This window comes from Myotis nattereri (assembly GCF_964212035.1).
Source record: "Myotis nattereri genome assembly, chromosome: 18".
Lineage (NCBI taxonomy): Eukaryota > Metazoa > Chordata > Mammalia > Chiroptera > Vespertilionidae > Myotis > Myotis nattereri.
The window spans coordinates 12,006,699-12,034,056 of NC_138093.1; the positions used below are offsets into that span (position 1 = coordinate 12,006,699).

At 45.6% G+C, this 27,358-nt stretch overlaps 2 protein-coding genes across 4 annotated transcripts; both read right to left on the minus strand.

Annotated features, from left to right (window-relative positions):
* Positions 1-254: 254 nt before the first annotated feature.
* LOC308534443 (uncharacterized protein) lies at positions 255-16,357 on the minus strand (the record flags this gene model as incomplete). Of its 3 annotated transcripts, none has more annotated exons than XM_081112947.1 (2): positions 255-389; positions 16,034-16,357. In XM_081112947.1, 2 exons carry the CDS (start codon positions 16,355-16,357, stop codon positions 255-257), a joined length of 459 nt encoding a protein of 152 aa, XP_080969073.1. The 3 variants fall into 3 exon arrangements, with proteins under 3 accessions (XP_080969073.1, XP_080969072.1, XP_080969074.1); XM_081112946.1 differs by lacking the exon at positions 16,034-16,357 and adding an exon at positions 870-1,001 and having other exon boundaries at positions 255-629; XM_081112948.1 differs by lacking the exon at positions 255-389 and adding an exon at positions 9,106-9,171 and having other exon boundaries at positions 16,154-16,357.
* Positions 16,358-24,528: 8,171 nt separating this feature from the next.
* Positions 24,529-24,762, minus strand: SPRR4 (small proline rich protein 4; the record flags this gene model as incomplete). Its single annotated transcript, XM_081113018.1, has 1 exon — positions 24,529-24,762. One exon carries the CDS (start codon positions 24,760-24,762, stop codon positions 24,529-24,531), a length of 234 nt encoding a protein of 77 aa, XP_080969144.1.
* Positions 24,763-27,358: the final 2,596 nt, after the last annotated feature.

The window sequence follows — 27,358 nt, forward strand, 5'->3', positions numbered from 1 at the left end:
AGCTGATCCACATATTTGCACCTTAAGTCCCTCTTCAGATGAATCCTGAGCTGAAACTAGGGTTCTAAGGTATCAAGACCCTCAGCCTCATTCAGAAGCTCAGAGGCCCGGAGTGTTTGGAAAGGAAGGCTTCATAGTACATATTTTTAGGGGGCAACTGAGGGAGGATTGTAACTCAGGGTAACAGCGTGCTAATTACAAGGAAAATGGCACTCAAGCAGAATGGGAGAGGGGATTCAGCATCAAGGACCACATTACTTCTGCTTGGTCTGCTGAATTGGTGCTGGGATGACCGTTGAGGGACATGGCTCAGGAACCTTGGGGTGGCATGGCTCAGGATCCTTGGTTTGGCATGGCTCAGGAACCTTGGGGTGGCAGGGCTCAGGAACCTTGGTTTGGCATGGCTCAGGAACCTTGGTGTGGCAGGGCTCAGGAACCTTGGTGTGGCATGGCTCAGGAACCTTGGGGTGGCAGGGCTCAGGATCCTTGGTTTGGCATGGCTCAGGAACCTTGGGGTGGCATGGCTCAGGAACCTTGGGGTGGCATGGCTCAGGAACCTTGGGGTGGCAGGGCTCAGGAACCTTGGTGTGGCAGGGCTCAGGAACCTTGGTTTGGCATGGCTCAGGAACCTTGGGGTGGCAGGGCTCAGGAACCTTGGTTTGGCATGGCTCAGGAACCTTGGTGTGGCAGGGCTCAGGAACCTTGGGGTGGCAGGGCTCAGGATCCTTGGTTTGGCATGGCTCAGGAACCTTGGGGTGGCATTGCTCAGGAACCTTGGGGTGGCAGGGCTCAGGATCCTTGGTTTGGCATGGCTCAGGAACCTTGGGGTGGCATTGCTCAGGAACCTTGGGGTGGCATGGCTCAGGAGCCTTAGGGTGGCATGGCTCCTTGGTTTGGGGAACACATGGTTCCTGGGGTGGAGGCTGGCAGGGCTGTTTCACCTGCTGCTGCTGAAGCTGGGGAGGTGTGGTGCAGGGCTGCTTCTGCTGGTAGGAACTCATGGTTCAAAGGAGGCTGGACCTAGAGCCAGAACAGATGGTTTAAACAGGGATTAGCTAGGGAAGGAGCCACATTCAATGCCAGTTCAGGTCTCCTAAGAAGCAAATGTTCCCCTTGCTCCGTTTATGACTAAGAACAACCTGGTGATTTCTGAACCTTTGAACAGGGGGAACCGAAAGGTAATTTGTTCAGCTCCACTCAGGCCTCTCCCAGTGCTCTCTTTCTTCCTGGCACAACTTAAAACCCAATTAGCAACGCAACACAGCCACAGGTTCCTGGCAGAAATATGAGAGCACAATATTGGATCACATGGAAATGTGATATGGTTTGAAAGAAAAAAAACACAAAAAACCCCCACAACCCAGTAACTTCAGCCTAACATTTCTGGAAACAGAATGGTTTATCACCTATAAGCTAATTACTGACTTCTCCAGAACCCACTTGATCCCCTTCTAGCCCACTCACACCCTACTCTTTCTCACACGCTTCCTTCAATCTGCTCGTTCAAGTACTACCTGAACACCATGGGTCACAGGCGGCTTCTGTGATCCTCATCCGATACCTTGGGAGGCATTCCTAGAGCAAGCCTTCTCTTTCCCAAACTGCACAGCACTTTGCTTGTCCTTACTGCTTTATGCAGGTGACTTTCTACGTTGACTTTCTGCTGCCCATGTCTTATTTTCCTGTATATGCTGTAGTTTCATGGAATAAATTCTCTGTTGTCTAAATTGGTTTTTTTTTAAGCAAAGTACCAACATAATAAATTCTCATAAAACACTTTGGTGAAAGAATAAAATTCTCCGCATTAAGGTTATGAATAAAGAAAGAGGTATAATGTCACTATAAGTTCTACCAACTCTAAGTTAGCAGGGTTTATCCTGCTCATGGAGGGTCTCACGCAAGCCAATCCTCTTCTCTCTGTCACAGCAAGAGCTGATGGGGCAGCATTGATAACATCTTATTAGTAAGTCTCTTCAAGCAAAAACTATGATTGCATTTACAACAAAGCTATTCCTAGAGGCTATAACTCTGATAACAGAACTTCAATAGTGCCAAGGAGGTTCCAATAAAAATAAAATACCTTGAGCAATTGGTAAGCGTTCGGAAGAAGGAGAGCCACCTGATGCGTAGAGAAGAGCAGGCTGCGTGGTCACTCGGGTCTGGTGTAGTGTCCCCAGCCAACTGGCTTTTTATAGATGGAAACCTGTCTCAAGGAAATGGGATTTTTTTTTTTGGACTGCTATGTCTTAATCCTTTGCCTGTCAAACATGATTCACCCCAGTCCCCTCATCTACCTGTTGGTTCAGTCTTTGTGATGAAACCACCCACTTGACATTTTTTTGGCACTTGCTGTCTGGCAATGATGTCACCTGGGCCTTGTCCCCACGGAGGGTCCTTTACACCCAAGTGGAGTATTTACAGTGGGGGTGGTGTGGGCTGAAAGGCAAGAAGAGGGAGAAGTTCTAGGGCTGCCGGATCCAGAAACATCCCTGTTTCCTGGAGGCCCTAATCTCTGGTACAGTCCAGGCTTATTGAACTGCTTAGTTTTGGAAGTGGATGTGGAGATAAGCAGTTGTTCCTGGTTCTCCTGGGAGGCCAAGGGCATGGTGCCATGAACTTCCTCAGGTGGAAAAAAGTAATAATTCTCTTTATCCATTCCTAAGTGTACCCAGGTCTGCGAGGGGAAAGGCAAGGCTCAAATGATTCTTTTGGCCCTAAAATTCCTTCACTCCAAGGGAGACCTCAGCGTCAATAGCAGACAGGGGTATGGGGACCCCGACCAGTGATGGGGATGCTGATTGGTGAAAACCTGGAGAAGCAGTCAGGTTCAGCAGCCCCAGAGAAACCTGGTCCTTTTACCCATCCACTTGTTCTGTCTAATGTGCCAGTGGACCCTGAAGATGCTGCCTCCCATGAGGACCCCTCCCTGGAAGCAACACAGGAACATGGGACCTGTGATTCCTTGACCCTTTATATCAGAGTCCACTCTGCTTAAGATAAAATGAAAGTGAGGTCACTAATCCAGCCTGCCTTTCATACACAATCTGTAACAAGCTGGGGTATTTGGAAAATCCAAATCATCCTTCAAACCCAGGTACTTGTGTGGTCCCTTCTTCCTTACCTTTGCTCACCTATATTTTGTGGAGTAGCTGCTGGCTCCACAGCTGCGTCACCTCCCCTGAACTGGAGCCCAGGACCAGCCAGCCATCACCAGGAGCGATTCCCACTCATCTCCTAGTGACTATTCTATTCTTCATTCCCACAAGGTACTTGATAGATTGACAATAATAGAATAGGTGGATGAATGAATGTCATTACTTTTATGAGATACACAGAGGCTGCTTTGAGAACAGCTAGAAAGTTTCTTTTCTTTTTTAAAAAATATATTTTTATTGATTTGAGAGCCTGAGAGGAAGGGAGAGGAAGAGAAACATCAATTGGCTGCTTTCTGCAACCCCCTACTGGGGATGGAACTTGAACCCTGGGCGTGCACCCTGATGAGAAATTGAACCAGCGACTTTCTGGTGCATGGGGCAATGCTCAAACAACTAAGTCTCACCAGCCAGGACACTAGGATGTTTCTTATAAAAGAAACACTCCCTTGTCACAAGCCACATGGTATGAGCTGAGAATAGGAGTAACGGTTCAGCAAGAGTCAGTGACCTGATACACCTATCTGACTTGTGTGTCCTTTCCCCCGGACAACACCTTTTCCTTTCTAGCACCTGAATTTCTTCTTTACCCCACTGCACTTTTGTCTAACGTACAGCGAATAGTTGGATACCACACCTTTTTATATTATACATGGAAGCTCAATTTCTTCACCAGCAGTGCTGAATTAGCCAATGAATTTTCTGGCAACCATATGGCTTCTGATTGCAGCCAGCATCTCCTCAATGACTTTCACACTAATGCCTTTGTCTGGATGCTGCTAATGTTCTTATTCCAAAGCCTGATCTTTCTTAGTCTCACTGATTAACTGTACTAGACACCTTTTGGGCATCTCTACAAATTCTCTCTGCCCTACTTTGTATCCACACACTGCCATGTGGCCTTCGAATGTAGGCTCAAATGGGATTTGTGCAAGATCCTCCTGTCCCTTCCTGATCTAAGTCTTCTATGATACTAAAGTGCAGGGCACCCATAGAACAATGCACTGTTGAGTGCATAATCCAGGGAGAGTTAATGCACCTGGAGTCAGACTGGACAACTGGTGGTTGTGAACGGGAGTGATAGGAGGTTATGGACAAATACTTCTGCCTTCATCTCCAGACAAAGAGTTCTACATCTTCTCACCACATGAGAAAAAGCACACACACAAAAATATTTTTTCAAATACGAACCACAATCTGATCACTTCAAAATAGACATGAATCTCAAGAACTCAGGCTCAGCCACATGGGAGATTGCGGCCTTCCTAAGATCGAGCAGGATTAGTCACTTCTCAAGTCACCTAAAAGGACAAGTCAGGGCGTGTCAGGTGATGACATACCCTGGAGTCTCCCCACTGGAATATGTGCTCAGCACTGGAGGCCTGGCTCATCTTGTAGTTTCAACAGATGCTGGTGACAATGGAAATTTTTGAGGATTCTCAACTATCGCTCAAAGGACCTCCTCTCATTCATTCATTCACCTGATTCTTGAGTGGCTACAATAAGTCAGGCAGAGTTCTAGACCCTTGGGGGTATATCAATGAACAATAACAAAAGATCTCTGACCTTGTGGAGTTCACATACTATAGGAGAGGGTGAAAATAAACAATAAAGAAACATGATGAATATGCAAATTATTTAAATGCTATGAACAAAAGGAATACCCATGTAAGCAATTGAGAGCACCAAAGAGGTGGTGGTGATGGTGGTGGTGGTGGTGGTGGTGTGTGTGTGTGTGTGTGTGTGCGAGCGCACACGCGCCCTCATTGAGAATGTGATGTTTGAACAGATTTGAGGGTTGAAAAGTTAGCTATTAGGCTCTCTGTGGAAACAGTTCCAGGTCAAGAGGATATTCGATGTAAATGCTCTAAGGCCAGAGCTTGCCTGGCATGTTCCAGGGACACTGGCTGGACTGGAGAGAGAAAGTGGAAGAGAGGCAAGAGCCGAAGGAAAATAAGTTATCCTCTGCTTTTACTTTCTGCTGTCAGCTGTCATTAGGACAAGGATGAATCTTTCTTCTTCTAGGGCGCCTCTTCAGTCAGCAACAACAATCAGCTCAGAATAAGATGCATCAAGGAGTGCTTTCAGGAGCCCAAATGCCACTTACATTTCGTGGACTTTCTTGAAAATGTCCACTCTACACAGGAAGGTATAAGGATGGATTAAAGTCACATATAAGAGGCTTTTGAAGACAGAAAAGCTCTCTTAGCAGGCTTTCGTGTGTCATGTGTGATGTAAAAAAAAAGATGAATTCTGGGTTACTCTAATTAACGTTTTGATATCATTGTTTTCCTTGAAAAATAGAATGGCTGTACCAGATGCTCTGACATCTTCTTTCATTCCTGGCATTTTAAATCTTAATGACCAGCTCTTTCCCAACACTGTGGCTGATTGTTCACCTCCCCTGGATCATGTATCCCCAATCCCTGCCAAAAACCCCCCTCCGGTTTTAAGTCACTGGTTAAATCTAAAAACCAGAATGATTAGGTTCAAGTAAGTAGCAGTGATGTTTTGAGGAATAAGCAGGAGCCTTGGGGGCAGGGTCCTCAGGATTAGAGGTGGCTTGGAGCAGGCGCCATGTCATGGAACCGAGGCATGACTCAGTCCAGTGCCAGAGGAGAGTCCTGCCCCAGGTGTGGCTGTCCAAAGTGACAGGCTCTGGATTCCATTACACAATAGCCATTGCCATTCTTGAGATGCCCCCTAAATGTAATCACACACACATGGAAACACACAGTATCAGGACAGATAGATGATGTCTACACCAACTCCTCTCTGATGACAGGTTCTATCATGATAGCGTGGCAGTAAATGGGGTAGAGTCACCCAATGACACATACAGTCAGGAGTGCACTCAGAAGTGATTTAATGGAGGGAGAGCAGGAAACATGCGTTTCTTCCCATTCAGATTCCCTCTTCAGATGAACCCTAAGCAGCTGAGACCAACAAAACCACTAAGACCCCTGCTTAACTTAGAGGCCCATGGACCTCTAAAATGAGTGTAAGGAAGGTTTCATAGCACATATCTTTAGATGCAAGAAAGACATGGTGACTCACGGTGAGAACATACTGATTATAAGATCTGCAGGCAGTTAAGACACAGAAACGGAAGGGAAGGTATTCAGTATCCTGTGGTCAGCCCCTCAAGGGCATGGCAGTGGACCACATGACTTCTGCTTGATCTTCTGCTGGGATGGGCCCATAGTAACCTGGAACCTTAGGGTGACTCAGATCTTGTACCTTGGTGGGGTTAGGCGGAGGAACCTCATTTAAACCTTGGTGGCTTCAGCTGTCAGTTACTGGGCAGGATTTGAGGTCCTTGGCCGGTGAGTCTGAGTGGGTTGTTGGCTCCAGTGTACCTACCAGAAGATCAAAATTGGGATGGAGCTGTGTGAAGGGATGAGACATAGGGGCTACCCCAACCAGGATGTGGCATCCCACCCTTGGGCTGCTGATCTGGGACCTGCTGCAGAGCCTCAGGAATGTTCTTGATGGGCAGAACATACATTTATTCTAGCAACATCTTCACTGACTTTTTTATTTTCTAATATCAGGATTAGAAGCTCTACAAAAATCAAATAACATTGTATAATGCATAAAGTGGCAAAACAGAGCTATTAAAAAATGAACACTAACATATAAGCAGCCAGAAATAGCCATAGTTATATTTTGCTTTATTCAGTGTTGTTTTATTCAGGATATATTTTTTCCCCTGTAAACCCAGACACATGCATCCATTATTAAAAAGATGTTTTTGCTTATATTGTTTAGTATCTGCTTTTGTAATAATATAATCGGAACTTTTCCCAATAAGACTAATCATTTTCCTACAACAATCTTTTTAATGCCTGTAGTATAATCCCAGCACAGACATCTCATCTGTTGTTGCATTATCTATTGATATGCATTTCAGTGTTATCAACTTTTTTTGTATTAGATACAATGCTGAAACAAATATCCTCATGTATAAAATATTTGTGTACATGCATGAATATTTCCTAAAAATAAAATTCTGGAATCAAATGATCATTCAAGAGTCAGGTAGATTGTCAAACCTTTTGATTCTTTCCTGCCAAACTCTTCTTTATGATGTTTAAACTATATTTATAAAATCTGTGTATTACAGAGTCCATTTCCCCATTAAGAATCAGCCTATTTAATTGTGAGTGGCCCAGAGTTATCGCTAGACTCTTCCACTATTGAAATCAGCAGAAACATGAAGCCATTTCAAATGTGCATACCAGGCAGCCCCAAGACACGTCATTCCCTTCTGCCAGTGTGACAACTACTCAGCACATTGTAATAACTTGTTGGACGGTTTCTGTCTTGCAGTTTCCAAAGATTTCCGAGTTCTTGCCAACTCTGTTTGGAGTGCTTGTGCATCACGCCACTCAGATACTGTCACCTGCCTCACACCTGCTAGGTGTTATGGACCATCAACCTTGTCAAGAAATGGGCTTCACTTCCCAGTGACCACTGCAGCCATTCTGAAATTTTATGTTGGCTTTACTGGTTTTGGAAAAAAGTTCCCTAAAATCTCAGACCCACTCAACAAAAACCTGCAAACCTATTGATCACCCTTGAGATCAAAAGTGGCTGCAGGAGAAAGTTAGGGTGTAGATATATAGAGATCTAGGTTCTAGGTGTGATTCAGAAACAATTTCTCGTTGGTCTTGATCTTCTTCTCCTTTCTGGATATCAGTCTCTTTATCTGGAAATTCAGGGGCTGTACTAGGTGCTATTTAACTCTCCTTTCGCTCCTGACATTTTATAGCTTAATGACCTGCTTTCCACCAGTTCCTGACTAGTTATCCACCTCACTTGGATCACTTACTCCTCCTCGTAATCTCTTCTTCAAACTCAGCTCCTTTTTCTAATCTCTTGATAGATAGCCGTCCATGGTTTATTTTGGGAGGACCACCATCTGAAGTGGGTGCGTGTGGTTGTATATATGTTTATATGAGGACCTGAATATTGTATCTCCCAGAGAAGACTACAGATTCTCTGAGGGGAGGCACTGTGTATCCTCCTCTCCCTCTTCCTGGTAGAGATAGTATCAGGCCTCCCTGCACATGATGGGTGCCCAGCAAAAGATAACATTGTCTGAGCTGAGGACCGAGCTATATGGATAATTAGGTGTATGTGGCTACTTGAATAAATGTGCCTCTTTGTGAGTGTGTGTCTGTATGTGTTGGATGTCTGGAAGGTAAAATAAATGAAGAAAACCAGAAATATTAGGTTCAAGCATGTAGCAGTGATGTTTTGGGGAATAAGCAGGACCCTTGGGGGCAGAGTCTTCAGGATCAGAGATGGCTTGGAGCAGGCACCATGGGACTGAGGCATGACTCAGTCCAGTGTCAAAGGAGAGCCCTGCTCCAGGTGTGACTGCCCAAAGTGACAGGCTCTGTGTTCCATTACACAATAGCTATTGCCATTCTTGAGATGCCCCTTAAATGTAATCACACACACACACACACACACACACACACACACACACACACACACACACTCATGGAAGCACACAGTAACAGGACAGGTAGATGATGTCTACACCAACTCCTCTCTAATTGCAGGTCCTAGAACAGGAAGGGGCAGATTTACTCACTAAGACAAGCAGCCAAAAGTGGGATTAAAGTGCTTTAATAAGGACAGAGCAGGAAATAGGCATTGTTCTCATCCAGACTGACTCTTCAGGTGAGTCCTGAGCAACATAGGACCAGCAGAGCCACTCGGGCCTTCTGAATAATTCAGAGGCTCAGAGGACTCTTCAGAGTGTGCAAGGAAAAGTCTCATAGCAAATATTTGTTTAGGATGCAAATAAGAGAAAGATTCTGACTGATGGTGAGAACATACTGATTACAAGGTCTACAGATAATCAAGACACAGAAGCAGAAGGGAAGAAGGTATTCAGCATCCGGTGATCAACTCCTCAAGGGCATGGCTGTGGTCCACATTACTTCTGCTTGGTCTTCTGCTGGGCTGGGCCAGGAGTAACCTTTGAAGGAAATGGCTCAGGGACCTGAGGCTGGACAGGCTGAGGGACTTTAGGGTGGACTGGCTCAGGAAGCTTGGTGTGACCCTTCTCAGGAAACACAGGATTGCCTGGTTGAGGATGCTGAGGGTAGTATGGCTCTGAAATATCTTTTTGGCCTGGTTGAGGATGCTGGGGGTTGTATGGCTCTGGAACTTTGGTTTGGCCTGGTTGAGGATGCTGGGGGTAGTATGGCTCTGGAACCTTGGTGGGGCCAGGTTGTTGAACGTTGGTTTGGCCAGGTTGTGGAACCTTGGTGGGGCCAGGTTGTTGAACGTTGGTTTGGCCAGGTTGTGGAACCTTGGGGGGGCATATCGCCTTGATTATAGGAACAGATGGTTCTTGAGGTGGAGGCTGGTAGGGCTGTTTCACCTGATGCTGCTGAAGCTGGGGAGGTGGGTTGGTGGGCTGCTTCTGCTGGTGGGAACTCATGGTTCAAAGGAGGCTGGACCTAGAGACAGAAGAGTTGACCCAGTGATTTGGTGAAACAAGGAAAAAGACAAATTTAATGTTCAATATATCTGCTAGTGTGTCCCTTCAGATGTGAGAGCCTCTCCTCTTTCTCTCTCCCCTGAATCAATGGAAACTTTGTTGATCCCTGTGCCCTTTCAAGGAGAAAAGCTTAAAGGTGCTTATTCTGCTCCATATGAGTGGACCCCTGGCCTATCCTTCCTCTCTTCCTGGTGATTCTGAAAACCTACACTGGAAGCAAAACACAACATTGGCTCCCAGGATTGATCAAGTCCCCAGGATTTTAATAATTTGGGAGGATGATAAAGTCAAAAGTCTAAGATCTACCCTCTCGAGTCCACCACATAGCTCTCCTAAGAGAACTGCACACCAACCTGCCCTGAGCCACATGATTCCACCTCTGACCCTCTGTCCACATCCTCTCCTCTGTACATGCTTTATGGAAGGCTTTCCATCCTGTTGCTATTTCCACACATGTTCACCCGTCCTCCCAGACACTCTTTGTCAAATCCAAGTCACCTTCCTCATTTGCCACAGCACAATACCTGCCTTGTCCTCTCCATTAATTACTTTTCTTGAAGTATGTTTGTAAATTATGCCCATGTTCTATGTTCTTTGATAGATGGTAAGTTAATGGATTAAAGAAAAAGCTTCTTTTGAACATGCAAATCATCAGTGCCACAATATTTCAAATACTTGGTAATGATTAGAAGGCGTATTAAAAGTCACTAAAAGTACCCTGGTCATGGTGTAGTCTCTATCCTGTAACTGAACAAATCATTATTACAGAAACCATTCCTTTTGTTTATCCCAAGTTTCATAGTTACAATCTGAGTGGGAAGTCCACAGGCCTGAATGTCACCTTAAACACAAATTACCATTGCATTTAAAGTAAATATATTTTTAGCATGACAAATAGACTCCAAACAAATAAAATACAATGGGCACATATTAATAAATTACAAGTAGAGAGACTTACCTTGTGCAGAGAAAAGTTCAAGCTGTCTGGCCTCTTGGGTCTGGTGGGGAGTCTCTAGCCAGCTAGCATTTTATACAGAATATGAGCCCTGCCTTAAGGAAGTGGAAGTTTTTTTTGGACTGCTCTATCTTTATTCCAGCTTTTGTAATGAAAATCTCTGGCTTAACATTTTTTGGCACTTACTCTTTGACAAAAATATCACCTTGGGCTTGGTCCCACTGTCTACCCTTTGTGATGAGGTTGGTATGGATAACAGGATTCCTGGGTGGTGATGAGTTATGTCAGGGGGAAGTTCTGGGTTCTGGGACCAGGAACAAGTGTGTTTCTTGGATAGAAACCTGGTCTTTAGCTCAGATTAATTCTATTGAGTACTTTAATTTTCTAAACGGATGTGGAGATGAACAATAGGCACTACTGGTTCTTCTGGGAGGCTCTGAAGAATAGTAGGTGAATCATCTGATCTTTACTTAAGTGACTATTCAGTACGTGACAATAAGTGAACAATATGCGGTTCCATTTCTTAGCAGATCCAGCCCTTTGAGAGTAAAGGAAAGGCTGAAATGCCTGCTTTAGAAATGAACTGTTTTTACTCTGGTGAGAGACTTAAGATGCCATGTTGCCCAAGGACAGTAGATGTCAAGGGGATGGAGATCCAGGACTAACTGGGTCTGTTCAACATCATGCACAGCCCTGAAGACCTTGCCTCTCATGGGTTCTCTTTTATCATACACTAGTCATGTCCTCAGATCATGGTAAGATGAAACAGAGGTCACTAACCCCGAGTTGACCTCAACATGCAATCTTTTGCTAGGTGTGTCCCTGGGGAAATCCAAACATCCTTAAAACTCAAGTATGTGAATGGCTCCTCCCTTCCCACTTCTTTACCCCTGTGATACCTACCATGAACCTGAACCCTTAGTCAGAGCCAATGCTATGAAGTCCTTCCATCAGATCCCAAAGGTCTATTTGCACTTTATCCTCACGCCAGTCCGGTAGATGTTCAGTCAATGGACAATTGTCATTTTCCCTGATGGATGTGTAGTTTAGTGGAGGGAAGGAAGGAAGGGAGGAAGGAAGGAAAGAAGGAAGGAAGGAAGGAAGGAAGGAAGGAAGGAAGGGAGGGAGGGAGGGAGGGAGGGAGGGAGGGAGGGAGGAAGGAAGGAAGGAAGGAAGGAAGGAAGGGAAGATAGAAAAATCATTTTTTAGAGAGGTGTCTATAAATTGCTTTGATAATCATAAAGCCACTACTTGAAAATGACTCACTTTCTTATGACAGGTCTCATGATATAATCTGAGAAGAGGGTGCGGGCTCATCACCCTCTTCCTCTGCTTCCTTTCCCACCCATCTTCTTCTCTCTCTGCTGGTGTTGGACTAGTCACCTACCTCTGGGATGCTGCCAGTGCCACCATGATATCTAAACTCTACTTCCTGGTATCACATTAGCTCTCCTCTGGGGTTGGGTCCAGGTCCAAAACCATCTCTCAAGATCCCCTAGCAGAAGGAGCTTTGACCAGACTCTGCTGTTTCACCTGGGATTCTTATCTCCTGAGGTACCTACTCCTCTGTATGAATCTGGGTCTTTCTCGTGTCCTATCTTGATTCTGGACTTTGGTTCTAGAAGAAATGCCTTTCTCATCTCCTATTTTTCTTTCCTGGGTGGGCTTTCTCCTGCCCTGTCCTGATATCTTGTTCACTCTTATAAAAGCCTCTCTGGCATCAGCCTCTAGGACTTCTCATTTTCCCAATCCTGTCATTCCTTTTTGTTTGGACAGCATACTTAGTGTCTGGGTGTTAAGGCCCTTTCTGCCCTTCAGAGAAGCCTGGTTTGTTCACCAGTGTGCATGCACTAAGAAGACTAACCTCCATTGCAGAGCGTGAATCACATCACTTCTGATAAAGAGTCCCACTTCCAGGGGTTCCTTGACCTTTCCTGGCCTTAGGAGGCTGCTTCTTTCCCCATATCAATGGCCTAGGCCAGTGATGGCGAACCTTTTGAGCTCGGCGTGTCAGCATTTTGAAAAACCCTAACTTAACTCTGGTGCCGTGTCACATATAGAAATTTTTTGATATTTGCAACCATAGTAAAACATAGATTTATATTTTTGATATTTATTTTATATATTTCAATGCCATTTAACAAAGAAAAATCAACCAAAAAAATGAGTTTGCATGTCATAGATTTGCCATCACTGGCCTAGGCCTTGCTTGAGACCTGAATGTGGACAATATTGGGTAACTTTAAAAGTTTCTGGGCCTTGTTCTTTTGTCATGACTGTATAGACTGTTCCCACATAATTCCTTGGACTCTTTCTTTTCTTGAGCCTAGGTTCCAGCATAGTAACAACCTGCAGCCCAGTGGGAACTCCCTTACTGAACAGTTCTCATCTAGACCAGATACTGTCTTCTGTTTTCTTCAGCACACATGGAGACTCAAGATGCTGCTGGGGCCAAGGAAACCAAGACCCACCCATGCAGAGAACCAAATGTGCATTTCTTTTTTTTTTTTTAAATATATTTTATTGATTTTTTACAGAGAGGAGGGGAGAGGGATAGAGAGTAAGAAACATCAATGAGAGAGAAACATCAATCAGCTGCCTCCTGCACACTCCCTACTGGGGATGTGCCCGCAGCCAAGGTACATGCCCTTGACCAGAATCGAACCCAGGACCCTTGAGTCCGAAGGCCGATGCTCTATCCACTGAGCCAAACTGGTTAGGGCCAAATGTGCATTTCTTTATCTGCACAGGGGACGCCTGCATCCAAGCCAGCAATATACAGTTTATCTCCTGTGCGTAGTTTGTGCCTCAAATTCCTCACACAGACACGCTATCCTACCCTCTGCTATTGGCTGGGTGAATGGCATTCTACAAATAGAGAGAAAGGAGCTGAGGCAAGAGGAGGAGCTCAGACCAGTCGGAGAACTCTACCTCTGCCAGATAACCTTGAGGTCACAGGTTCAAAGGCAATGGGCAAGACTGGAGTCCTTGGTTGTGAGTGGGGTGGAGGGAGTGGTGTTCTGGGGGATTTTTCACAAAAAGATTTAGAATTGTATTGGGGTTTATATGGGATATCATTTTTTAAAAGACTTCACTGTGATCCTCTCCCCACGCTTTGGGACCGCTAGCCTGGAAACTTGCTGCAGGACTCAGGAAGTTTCCGGAATAAAAGTTCTGGAATAAATGTTTCCTCTACCTCATCAACATCTTGGAGTGCTCTAATTTTTTAAATATGTAAAACAAGTGTTATCAATAAAAATATTTTCAATTTATGGTATTGAAAATGATTAAAATATAGGGATATTCAAAGAATAAAATAATAATTCATTTTACTGTCCAGCCAAACATGTTGCTGTTTATATTTTGCTGTATTTATACTGGTAGGTTTTAAAAGATTTATGCATGTAGACATACATTTTAACAAAGGTATAACTATGTAATTATGTATTACATGCCATAATATTTTACATGACCTTGACATTTTCTGAACATTTTTCCACATGATGAAATATTAGTATGACCTTAGTATATTCCATGACATAGATACTCAATAACTTGTTCAATTAATTTTCTCTTTGGGGGAATTTATTTTGTTTCCCTTCCATCCTTTCCTTTTCCTTTATTTTTGTTATTTTATAATGTTGAAATGATTCTCCTTATAAATAAATCTTCGTGCCCATCAATGCATATTTCCCAGTGGAATACAGAGGGTATGCAAATGTTTAAGGATTTTGATTCCTTTTGCTCATCTCCTCCTGTGATGGCTCCTTGACTTTACACCCTTCCAACTGTGTATCACCAGTGTCCCTGACTGTGGTCAGCCCCTTTAAAGCTGCCTGCTCCTGCAGATATTAGAGACATTTTCCATCATGTCAGTGTGTAGTAGTTTGAAATCACCTGAACATGTGCAAACCTCACAAACCCAGATGATGGCATTCTCTCCTGCCGGTCTGATCATGACTCCTGGATCTGCAAAGCTTTGTGAACGCTTTTTGTCTTATCATCTCCGAATCTGGACTTCGTCCCAAACCTACCTGAGTGCTGTACATCATGCAGGGACTAATGTTGACCCCTGGATATCCGTTTGTTGATTTGGAACATAAATGAGCTGTGACGGGTGCTCTTTAAGCCTTTCATTTCACATCGTAATGACCTGGTCTCCCTCAACTTTATGATGACTTTTTGTCTTATCTGTATTAACCTCTTTTCCTCTGAAACCTTCCTAAATGCTTCTTTTCTTTTTTCCTATGATGCATTTGCTTTTATGTTCTACTCTGTGAGGTACCTGGATGTGCGTGTGGATGGAGAGAGAGAGGAGAGAGAGAGAGAGAGAGAGAGAGAGAGAGAGAGAGAGAGAGAGAGAGAGAGAGTTGTGTTAGTGTAAGTTTACATAGGAAAAGGGGTAAAATCACCCCTCTTAGGCTTCTCCCAGGGCAGGCACTGTGGAGTCTACTCTCCTGCACCACTGAGGTCTTCTTATTGCCCATTCAGTGAAAGATAATCAGCATGCATGTGTGTGTGTTCTGTGATTTTTGGGATTTGTGTGTTGTATAGTGTGAGTGTGTGTTGTGTGTGTGTATGTGTGTGTGTGTGTGTATTTGCATCTGAGAGTGAGTGTTTCAGTGCTTGCCTTCCATGTGTTGTGGCATCAGGAAGGGAGGATGAATGAGAAACAGATAATCACGTTGGAATATGTACAAGCACTATTTCTTTGGAATAATAATAAATAATCGAATAAATGAATGAGGGCTATTTGAGAACAAGGACTCAGAGGCAGAGATGGCTTGAAGCAGGGACCACCTATATTCAGATATGATGCACTCAGGGGCAAAAAGAAAGCCCTGCTCTGGCTGAGGCTGCCCAAAGTAACAGGCTCTGGGTGGCCTTGACCGCTCTCCCATTGGCAGCCCAGGAACACCTGGTGAATACAACAGTCACATGTACACATCTGCATGTTCTCAGTGCCTGCATGAGGCCCCTTCTGACATCGGCCCTCCTAACCAGCCCTGCTGTGTGCAGTTCCAGCTTCACGTTGAGAGACCAGTGCAAAAAGCTGAGTCAGCCAATGACACACGTAGCCAGTTATATTGTTACAAATGATTTAATGGGGGCAGAACAGGAAAGAATCACTTGATTTCTCCTCCCTCCAAAAAATCACTCTTCAGATGAGCCCTGGGCTCAGGAGCCCTCCAAACTGAGTGTGAGGGACATCTTTCTGGATGGTGCAAAGAGGGAGGGATTATGACTCAGGGTGACAGCATGCTAATGGTAAGTGGGACAAATAGAATGGAAGAGGGGATTCAGCATTCAGTGGTTGGTTCTTCAAGGAGATGGACCACATTACTTCTGCTTGGTCTGCTGAACTGGTGCTGGGATGACCTTGGTGTGGCAGGGCTCAGGAACCTTGGTGTGGCAGGGCTCTGGCAGCTTGGTGTGGCATGGCTCAGGAACCTTGGGGTGGCAGGGCTCAGGAACCTTGGTGTGGCAGGGCTCTGGCAGCTTGGTGTGGCAGGGCTCAGGAACCTTGGGGTGGCAGGGCTCAGGAACCTTGGTGTGGCAGGGCTCAGGAACCTTGGGGTGGCATGGCTCAGGAGCCTTAGGGTGGCATGGCTCCTTGGTTTGGGGAGCACATGGTTCCTGGGGTGGAGGCTGGCAGGGCTGTTTGACCTGCTGCTGATGAAGCTGGGGAGGTGTGGTGCAGGGCTGCTTCTGCTGGTGGGAGCTCATGGTTCACAAGAGGCTGGACCTAGAGCCAGAACAGATGGTTTAAACAGGGATTAGCTAGGGAAGAAGCCTCGTTCAATGCCAAATAGGTTTAATTTCAGGCCTTTTATGAGAGTGAGCCTCATCTCTCCCCTGGCAGACCCCTTACATTTGAGAGTAAAATATGCTTTGGTCATTTCTAGGCCCTCTCAGGGGAGAAGCTTAAAGGCAGTTTGTTGGTTCCATTTCAGTGGAATTCATTGCTCAGCTCCCTTTCTTCCCCAGATATGTCACATCCCTACTGACAAGTACACATAGTGGGTCTTTTGGAAAATGATATCTTAGAAATGACTACAGTATGCCCACTCCTAGTACTACACAGCACTGTGACTTAGAGGATGACTCATATGAATTCAAGCTCCTGCAAACTGACTCTGGCCTTTGCTTACACAGCCCCCTCTGGAATTCTTTCCTTCCCACCTTTGCTGTCCAAACACTCCTCCACTGTAGCTCATATCATGTGCCATCGCTTGGAGCTCTTCATGAGTGGGGCTTCCCAACTGCCACAGTCCTTTCCTCATACCAATCACTGTCTACTCCTACTAGTATATACTAGTATGTACATGCATTATCTTCCCTGCTAGATTGTGAGTTTGTTGAGTAATTTCCTATGGGTATGTGTTACCCAAAGTGCTTAAATATAATAAAGGCTCGGTAGAGGTCTATCATATGAATTAAAGTGTTATAATAAGTTTCATGAACAGAGAGTACAGTGGTGTTTCTGAGAGTCTCTGGGCCTGAGTTCTAGTTGTAAGCCTGCTTTTAACTATGGTGGGATCTTACACAGATCTGTCCCCTTCCCTGAGCCCAGTTCCAAAGCTGCCCACTGAGGTGACTGACATAATCACCTATTAAGTTCTCTTCAAACCCAAACTATGCTTTAATTTAAAATAAAAAATATCCCAATAGTCTCACTCTCCATTCAGTACCCTGCACCAGCCCTCTTACACATTTGCCTCTGCCCAGTTTCTAATGAAAAAAATAAACAATCTGGTTCCAATCAGAGACTCACCTGGTACGCAGTGAAGAACAGGTTTCCTGGTCCCTCTGATCTGGTGTAAAATCAATGGCCCGCTGGCTTTTTATAAGATGACTGAGCCTTTGGAAAATTGGATCATCCCAGGCCCTTCTGTTTTCATTCCTTACCTGTCAAAGATGATTCACCCCACTCCCCTCAATTACCAGTTGGCTCACCTTTGGTGATGAAAGCCACCCACTTGGTAGTTTTTGGCACTGGCTGCCTGCCAGCGATGTCACCTGGGCCTAATTCCCACGGCCAGCCTCCCCCGTGTACCCAAGTATAGGACTTGCGTTGGGGTGGGGTGAGCCATAGGTTTCCTGGGGAGTTTTATAAGTTAACCCCGGAGGGAAATCTGAGTGCTTCTGTGATCTTGCCACCTTTCAGCTCTTTTTCCTTGAGATGGCTGCTCTCCTCATGTTCTGTGGGATAGAATACATTTGGGCACATGAACAAGTGGGAAAGGGAAGGGGAGCGGAGGAGCGGAGGTGGGCGGGCACCAGTTGCTTGGCTTATATCAGTAAAGGTAGATGGATGCTAGAGATCATGGAATTGACCGAAGGTAGACTCCTTGTCTGCGGGATTTAAGACCAATACATCCCTTTCTCCCATCTTTCTCCTCACTCCACTGAACCACACCCATTCAGAATTACTTAATTATTAGCTCCCCCAACCCCACCCCTCCCGGACTGGTTGCTAATCTGGGGAAACCTGCTTTGCTTTCACCAACCACACCTTCACCCCTTTCCTATTTAAGAGATTTTCAAGGGATAATTCATCTTCTGGGGTAACTTCCCCTCTACTCCACCCAGGCTTCTGGCCATGGCCCTTTCCTCCTTCCTTACCCAACTATACACCACCCCCAACCTGAAATCCTGGAAGCCCTTTCTAACTGCCTGCACCACAAGCCCATCTATGGAGCCCTCAGTGATGAACACCACCCTTCTCCCTAACTCTTGCTCACTTCCAACTCCAGCCTCAACTCCTGGAGCTCTTGCTGGCTGCAATGCTTCCCTCGCCCCCTCTGGCTCTGTATGTCCTGGGAGCTTTCTGAGTGTTGGAGCTGTGCCTGCTCAAAAGGATGGTAATTCAATAAATACTCATTCATTCAGAATCCTTACTATACACCAGGCATGGCTCATTCTAGGAGCTCGCTATAGGAAGATCACGTTTCCTCATCAGATCAGGAAGTCCCTGGGGCGAGAGACACAGCCTCTAGGGCAGTGATTCTCAACCTTCCTAATGCCCCGACCCTTTAATACAGTTCCTCATGTTGTGGTGACCCCAATTTCATTGTTACAAATTGAACATAATTAAAGCATAGTGATTAATCACAAAAACAATATGTAATTATATATGTGTTTTCCGATGGTCTTAGGCGACCCCTGTGAAAGGGTCGGTCGACCCCGCAAAGGGGTCGCAACCCACAGGTTGAGAACCGCTGCTCTAGTGTAATGGATTTCAGGGAGCCTCAGGCCACACTCATCACCTGGTGATGGGGAGTTGAGGTCACAGGAAGTGAAGTAACTCCCCCAAAGTCAAACAACCCTATGAGAAAAGGACTTTTACACAGAAATCCTATGTTCTCCTTAGTCTTAACCCCTCCTAGTGCCTACAGAGGAAATGAAGCAGGAACATGATTAAAGGTGGACAGGGGGAGCCCAGGCTTCCTGGCTTGAAGCTGGGTCCGCTCAGCGTCCTGGGAAAGCTTTGCGTGTGTGGCAATGTGAAAAAACATTAAGAGGCTTCTTGAATTTGGGTGAGCCCTTAATGGTTGCCAGGACGAATCCGCTTAAGTAGTCATAAATCTGCTTAATGTTTGAAGTGGCTGTGGGGATAAACAGAGGCATTTCCAGTTCTGCTAAAAATGGGAGGAGACATGAGTGAACAGAGGTGGAAATAAGGCACTGATTAAGTTCCTCACCCCTCATGGGCCAGGGTCTGAGAGGAACGAAAAGGCTAAAATGCCTGTTTGAACCAGAGTTGCTTTCTCTCTGTAGGAGGTCCCTGGGTGGCAGAGTGACAGGGACAGGTACCCTGACCTCAATGACACTGAGGATGGCAGAAGGTGGGCAGCCTCTGAGCACCTGACCAGGTGCACCTTCCCTCCACTCTGGGCCGGGCCGGAAGATTCTTTGCTGTGGTCTCTTTTCTGGGGCCAGAAGAACAGTTATTCCTTGAGAACTTACACCAGCAAATTCCTTTGATCAACACAAAATAAAACTGAAGTTCAGAGCTGCCTTCAAAACACAATCTATTCCTAGGTGTGGCCTTAGGAAAATCCAAATCACCTTATAACCCAGGTGTGTGGATAGTTCCTCCTCCTCATTCCTCTCCACTATGACACTTAAATATTTGGGGAGCACCTGCTGGCTCCCCAGCTGAGTCACCTCTTGTTAACTTTAGTCGTGGGTCAGCCTCCCACTGTGTCCCCACAACCATTGGTCCACGTCCATCCTTACACGCGGTGCCTGGTGGGCAGTAGCTGCTCAGTGAGCTTGTGATTACAGAATGACTGACTGAATGAATGAAGGATTGAATGAATAAATTAATGGATGGCATTGTTTGTAAGGAGAGGCCCAGAGACTGCTGGAAAGTCTCTCATCTTCGGAGATGAGCTGAGAAAAGTCGTCTCACACAAGGACAGCCCTTCCACTGCTTTCCCCACACATCTGCTTCACTGTTTAACAATCCGCCTCTCTCTGGGCTTCCACCAGCACCGTGGCCACACAGAGCTCCAAGCCTCTTCCCTCACCTTAGCTCCCCTCTGGGCTTGAGCCAAGTCCCTCTCTTCACCCAATGCCCACCCAGGAGCCCCTGACAGAGGGAGCACCCGTAAAAGCCTGGCATAATTCTCAGCCCCAAGGAAGCTGCTTTCTGCTCCTCTGCTCTCCCCACCCAGCTGTCTCAGCCCTGAGGATCTGAACCAGCTCTGAAGCTGGGTTCCCTGTGCCCTCCCCTGGCCTTGGCTTTGGATAAGAGTTTCCCTGTCACCCAGTACCCGCACTGGCCAGGCTCTCCTGTCCCCACCTGGGTTTCCTTCTCTCCACCCGACACTGCTCCGGCTCTGACTTTGGAACTTTCCCTTGACCCCCCATTTGTTTACCAGACGCTCACTCAGTGGCTGGTGTTAAGTCCATTCTCCCCTTCAGATAAGCTTTGATTCACTATCAGGGTTGGCCTAGCTGGTGAATCCGGTCCTACAAACTCCCCACATTAAAAAAGGGGGGAAGGCAATGGCCTCTAACGGGAAGGCCACCTCCCAGGGTTGCTCAGCCTGTGGCAGAAGCCCCTCCTACGTTCACAGGGGGCTGCTGCTCTTCCCAAGTGCAAGCCTGGCTCCCCTTTGGACCAGCTGTGGGATCTTCCATAGCTCAGAGCTGCCTCTGGCTCACCACCCACTTACAGAGCAGGGCAGCCTGGCCCTGAGCCTGACAGTGATCAGGCCCTTCCTGACTTTGGTGGCTCCCTCCTCCTTTACTTCCCGAGGCTCAGAGCAGGCAGAGAATGTCACGCAGACATTCAGTTCCAGTCATTTCACCGTGGTAGCCCATATTTGAAATATGGCAACCTCGAGAAACAAGCAGTATTAAGAGAATTTTACTTTCATCCTCACCATGATCACTGAGAAGAGCAGCGGACTGGCTGCTTGGTGCAGGTCACGATAATGAAAGAGAAAAGTCTCTGTAAGGCACAGGCTCCCCATCTGAGAATGAGGAGGGGAAGGAGGAAGCAACACCAGGCCCCCGGGACGTGGAAGCCTCCTGAGCACTTTGGCCCGCACACAGGGGAATCGAAGGTTGCAAGCATGGATGCAGAGGTGAAGAGAGCACTGAGAGCCTCTGCAACACTGTCCTACAGCGAGGAAGGGACGTGTAGGGTGGGGGAGGGATTTGGTCCAGGCTTCTCAGCTTGCTTAGCAGCAGAATTAGACCTGGGATACTATCTCCATGCCGCTATCTCTTTTCATCTTTCCAATCCCTAAGGGATGGAGAAACATTTAAATATCTTCTTTGCTTGAGGCAGGTAAAAAAGAATCTAGGTTACTATCTGGCCCAGTTGTTTCAAAGCCTTGTTCTGCCCTTGTTAGTTGGGTGACCTTGAGCAAGTTGCCTAACCTTTCTGCACTTTAATGTCCTCGTCTTTAAAATGAGAACTTCAAACTATATTCTGCAAGGTGATTGTAAAGATTAAATGAAATGATGCTTCAGACATTTTTAGGATGAATGGGCTAAAAATGTTGTATGTGATGATTCTTGCTAATCTGTCTCATTTTTTCCTCTTCTTTCACTTGAATCAGATGAAACTTCTTCCTATTATTCCTATTGTCTGTGTGTTTTCCTTTTTCAGCTGTGTGTGTGTGTGTGTGTGTGTGAGAGAGAGAGAGAGAGAGAGAGAGAGAGAGAGAGAGAGAGAGAGAGAGAGTGCTTTTTAACTACCTTCTCTTTTTCCACTAAACTTTCAGGAATACATATTGGCAAGATTTTACCATGAGTTATTGGATAGTGGCAATGACTGCAAAGTCCATTATATGAGTGAGGGCACAGAGGGTGGCTAAAGTTCCTGGTGATTATACAATGGCCTGAACATGCCCTAGATAAAGAAACAGAGGCAGAAAAAGGTTAAGTAACTCTCCCAAGAGGTTACAAAGATAGAATGAGCCAGGATACAGTCCCTTAGCAACTCTGCCACATTGCTTCTCAATACTAGTAAAGCATTTCTATAAGCCATTCTATAAGCTGAGGAACTACTCTCAGAAGAGACACTGACTGGGTCCTGATGTTCCCACATAGCTGAAGTGATCAATTGCTTATCTATTATCAATTTGACATAAAGTTTCCCTGGGTATGGATGATCGAAAGACACAGGTAGACAAGTATTTTTAGTGGAGGATATTGAGTTTGAAATGGAATTTGGGATGGTTTAGACTATATACTAGGTGTGCTCCCCCTCCAATCACTCATTGCCTCTTGGACTGCTGAAAGGGCACAGTGACAAGCACACAGCTAAGCATTTTCCACAGAGAGTTCAGAACCCCACTGGCGGAGACTACTCTTTGTAGGTGTTGGTCTCACCTTTGTTTGTTCAGCTGTGTCAGCTCCCCTGATCCACCTCTGAGAGCCAGCACCTCCAGAGTACAGAGTGGCCTCTATAGGTCACGGGTGTGGAAACAGAAAGTCCTGGGTTCAATTTCTGCCCCTGGTCCTTCCTAGCTGTGTGTGTATGACATTGGGAAAGTTTCTTAATAACAATAGCTCCCATTTGATTGGCACCCACAAGATGTTATACTTTGTTCTGAACACTTGACGCTAATTGTCATAACAGCAGTGCTAGGAATAGATCATTAAACTCATTCTACAGATGTGGAAGTTGAAGCACAAATAAGACACCTGCTCAACTTTATGTGGCAAATAGGTGGCACGTTCAAGATGCAAATCCTGTACTGTGACCCCAAGGCCTTTATGAATCTCAATTTATCTTGCCCATACATTAGAAATGATAATATTGGCTTCCAGACTGTTATTAAATGGGATTACATATGCGAAGTAACTACTGCAGTGACAAGAGCATACTCTGTGGATACAAGATGTCAGGATCAGAAACATATGAATTATTAGAAACTCATCTCCAGTGACTCAGAACATTTCACAATTTTCTTGGTCTGTGAAGTAGCCATTTGTCTAACACATGTTGCTGAGTGACAACCAAATATCAAGCTTGAAGTCTGGCAGAGAAATAGGCAGCATTTGGTGAGTTTCTGAGACCCAATACCGATTGGTGAGGAGTGTTTCCCTGACCTAAGCATAAGAACCAATTGAGATGCGGTTAAAACTACGGCTGCATTGTATAAATATACCGCAGCTTTTTAAAATCCACTTACTGTTTCCAGATCTTAGCTATTGTAAATAATGCTGCTATGAACATATATTCTTCCTGATTGGTGTTTCAGGATTCTTAGGATATATTTTCAGAAGTGGGATTGCTAGATCAAACAGCAGTTCCATTTTTAATTTTTTGAGGAATCTTCATACTGTTTTCTATAGTGGCTGCACCAGTCTGCATTCCAACCAGCAATGTACTAGGGTTCCCTTATCTCCACATCCTCGCCAGCACTTGTTTGTTGATTTATTGATGATAGTCATTCTGGTAGGTGTGAGGTGATATCTCCCTGAGATTTTAATTTGCATCTCTCTGATGATTAGTGACATTGAGCATTTTTTATGTCTATTGGCCATTTATATGTCCTCGTTGGAGAAGTGTCTATTCAGGTCCTTTGCCCATTCTTTATTGAATTGTTTGTCTACTTTTTGTTGAGTTGTATGAATTCTTTATATTTTTTGGAAATTACTCCCTTATCACATTATTATGCTAAGCAAAATAAGCCAGTCAGAGAAAAACAAGTATCACATGATCTCACTTATATGTGGCATATCAGGATGCTGCTCTAACCAACTGAGCTACTCAGCCAAGGGCAAGTGTCCCAGACTCTTGTCAGCTAGTCTCTGGGCTTTCTCCCTCACTCCTTTACCTGAACTGCATCAAGATATGACCTTCCTGTCATTAGTCATTGGAGAACAACTCTGTCCATGAAGATGCATTCCCAGGCACCTGTGTGCTCACACACTCACTTCCCCCAAATTTATCCCTTCTGAATCAATGAAAGGTCACAGACTGGAGCCAGGAAACAGATAATGACATGAAGCACAGTTTTATTAGGGAAGAAAATAAGAAAGAAGCTGAGGGAAGGAGAGCTGGGGAGCTGTGCATCAGCCCCTTGTCTCCCCACTAATCAGGGTGGAAGCCTGGAAGAAACCCAGATACATTCTTTGCTTTGGCCCATGGATGCACCATAGCTGTGGTCAAGCCGGAGGTTGGAGAGAATGAGGCCTCCTCATATCCACCTGAGAGAATATCAGGGTGGAAGGTAGAAGACTTGGAGGCAACGATGAGATGTGTGTAGGTCTCAGTGGGAAGAACTTCCAACAGTGCTTCATTTGACCCTGGGTAGGAGGAAGTGGGAGAGAAGGGGAAATCCTGGAACTGGGAGCAGGAGCAGGAAGAAAGAGGGCTCCGTCTGGTAGCCTAGATGTCAAGCAGGTGGTATTCCAGATGATCCTTACTTCTGTTTACTCTGGGGGACTTGCTGGGCCATGGGGCACTTCTGCTGGGCAGGGATGGCTGTGCCCTTAGGTGGGCATTGCTTCTTGGCCTGTGGAGCACATGGATCCTTGGTTTGGGGAGCACATGTCTCTTGACATTTGACAGGCGGTGGCTGACAGGGCTGTTTCACCTGGTGCTGCTGGGTCTTCTGGGGCAGCTGCTGCTGCTGTTGCTGCTGCTGGGAAGACATTGCTGCAGGAAGAGGTGAGCCTGAAAGAAAGCCAGGAAAGGGGTGCCATGAGAAGAGCTCCCTCCATCTCTTCTCCCTTCTAACACTGAGAAGAGTGTTTTCTCCACCAGCCAAGAATGTGATAAGTGTTTAAGGGCCTCAAATTGGTTAATGGATTGATTCCTATGCACCCATTGTTGCCATCGACCTCTTTCCTTTTCTTTCTCTTCTATGTTGTTCTGATATCTTATCTTCCTTCATCTCCCCATGGGTTCTTGACTTAACGGAGTACATAGTATATTTCTAAGTCTTACCAGAAAATATGTTGGGGTGCTGAATTGATGATTAAAAGGTAGCCTAGACATTTTATAAGATCAAGGCATGAACTCTTAGCTGATGTGTCGGTAATGTCAGCTGGTTGCCTTGGGTAGTGCAATGAATGTGAGCAAGACAGATGGGCATAAAGAAAAGGTAGCCTTGGTCTCAGAGGGAAGTGTGTGTAAATGATGGTTTGGACAAACCCTGTTCCAGGTACTCAGAGGACTGAGTTCTAATCCTAGCTCCATCCCTCCCTCCCCACTTAACTTGGCTGTGGGATAGTGGTTCTAGCCCTACATGGAGAACGTGGTTATTTAAGGCCAAATAGATCACTGGAGAGAAGAGACTTAAAAGGAAGATGTTTCACCAAGAGGCAGCTGGTTCAGAGGAAAAGAACACTGGCTCCTCATTGGCCAGGTACACCTCTGGGCAACCTGGACCCCATGCCTTTACCTGGAGGGTGCTGACCAGAAAGGCCTCTGAGGCTTTCCTGGTGCTGACATGCATCTCTGGTTTCCTCTGTAGACAGCATTCCTCACCTTCTGAATTTGAGATTAGTGAGAAATGGGAAGTATAGGTCCCAGGGGGTAATCATGATAGTGAGACATGGGAGCTGCATAGTATAAAATATGATATATAAAATGTGATTTCTGTAAAGCCAAAAGCGAAGTATGATAGTGCCAAAAGGGCATGAGAAAGCTTCGAAGAAGAACCAGAATTGGCACAAAATGCTATAGCTCTAAATATATCCCCTCAGTGAGAAAAATCCTCTTGCCAGGGAATTAAAACCCAGAATCAGGAAATTAGTTGCACCTAGCAGTGGCATAGAATGGAGAATGGAGACTGAATTTCCTAAGCAATAATTAGAGTGACATTTCCGTAGCTGTCACAAGGCTTATGCCACTTCTCTGACTACCTGAGAAAGAAGAGGAGAGTGGCCTAACGGCTCAAGATAGTTCAAGAAGGAGGAAAGGACCCTGAAGATCCAGGGAGGATAAATGCGTTCCCACTTACCGGAGCTGCAAGCTGGATCCTAGGAAAGGAGGCTGAGGTTCATGGCCAGCCACTCCTGGCAACCTTATAAAGGCCCCCAACCTGCCCCAGGCACTTGGCGTGGCCCTGATCACCACCTCTCAGGCAATTCTTCACCCACTTCTCCCACCTGCACTTCCTCTAGGGACTTGCTTTACTAGACTAGACTGTTTTGACGGAAAACACCCACCAGATATTTTAGCATTGTGGGTCCCTGTCTACCAGAGCTGACGTCACCCACATAAGGCCTTTGCTCAAACTCAAGGACTCAAGATCTTTTGAAAAATAGAACAAATGTGAGGATTTATAAGAAACATTAAGGAAGGAGAAAGAAGAGGAGTATGGCCTTGGGGCACTTTCAACTAAAATATGAACATCGTCTTTGCTGCCATTTATTGAGCATTCACTGGCTCCTAGTGCTGAGATCACCCCTCATGCCATTGCTTCAGTTTCTCTTTATAGCCCCTATAAGGCAAATGTCATTGTTCCCATTTTACAGATGAGAAAAGTGAGGCTGGGAAGGATGCCTTAGGTGGTAAGCAGCAGAGATGGGATTTGAACTCAGATGGGAAGGATTCAAAGAACCTATAGTTTTAAACATTATAGAGGGAGAAGTCCCCCAGCCCTGCCCCACTACACAATGTTGTGGGTTTCCCAATCTATCAAGGACCTTTTACACAGGATTCTATTCATCTTCTCATTGAGCACAAGCAGAAGAATGTGAGTGGTGCCCCTAAACTTCATCATCGTGGTGCTGTGTCCCCGACCTGCCCACCAGGAGTCAGGGACTGATGGGTATTACTAGTGTTGGTCAAGGAAGGTGGGATAGAGTTTGACCTTTGTGTTAGGGCTGCCAGATAAAATACAGAATACCCAAGTTCAATTTCAGATAAACAACAGATTTTTTTTAGTGTAAGTATGTCCCAAATATTGCATGAAATATATGACAAAAGCACTGGTTTATCTGAAATTCAACTGTAACAGGGCAGATTGTATTTTTACCTGCTAAATCTGGCAACCGTGTTCAGATGGAAGGAAAGCGCTCTGTACCTCCAGTTGACCTCCTAGTCCCTGTGCTCTAGGAGGCTGATCCCCTTTGAACCACTGCCCAGAACATCAGGATCCTGCTCGACGAGAGGTCAATGTGCTCTTTTCCATCATTGTTGAGTGTAAGGCTGCCCGAGAAATGATAGAAATCCCTAAAAGTAATTTTTAAACCATTTCCAAATCCCTTATTCAATGTTCATGGCAGTTCTGTTAGGTAGCT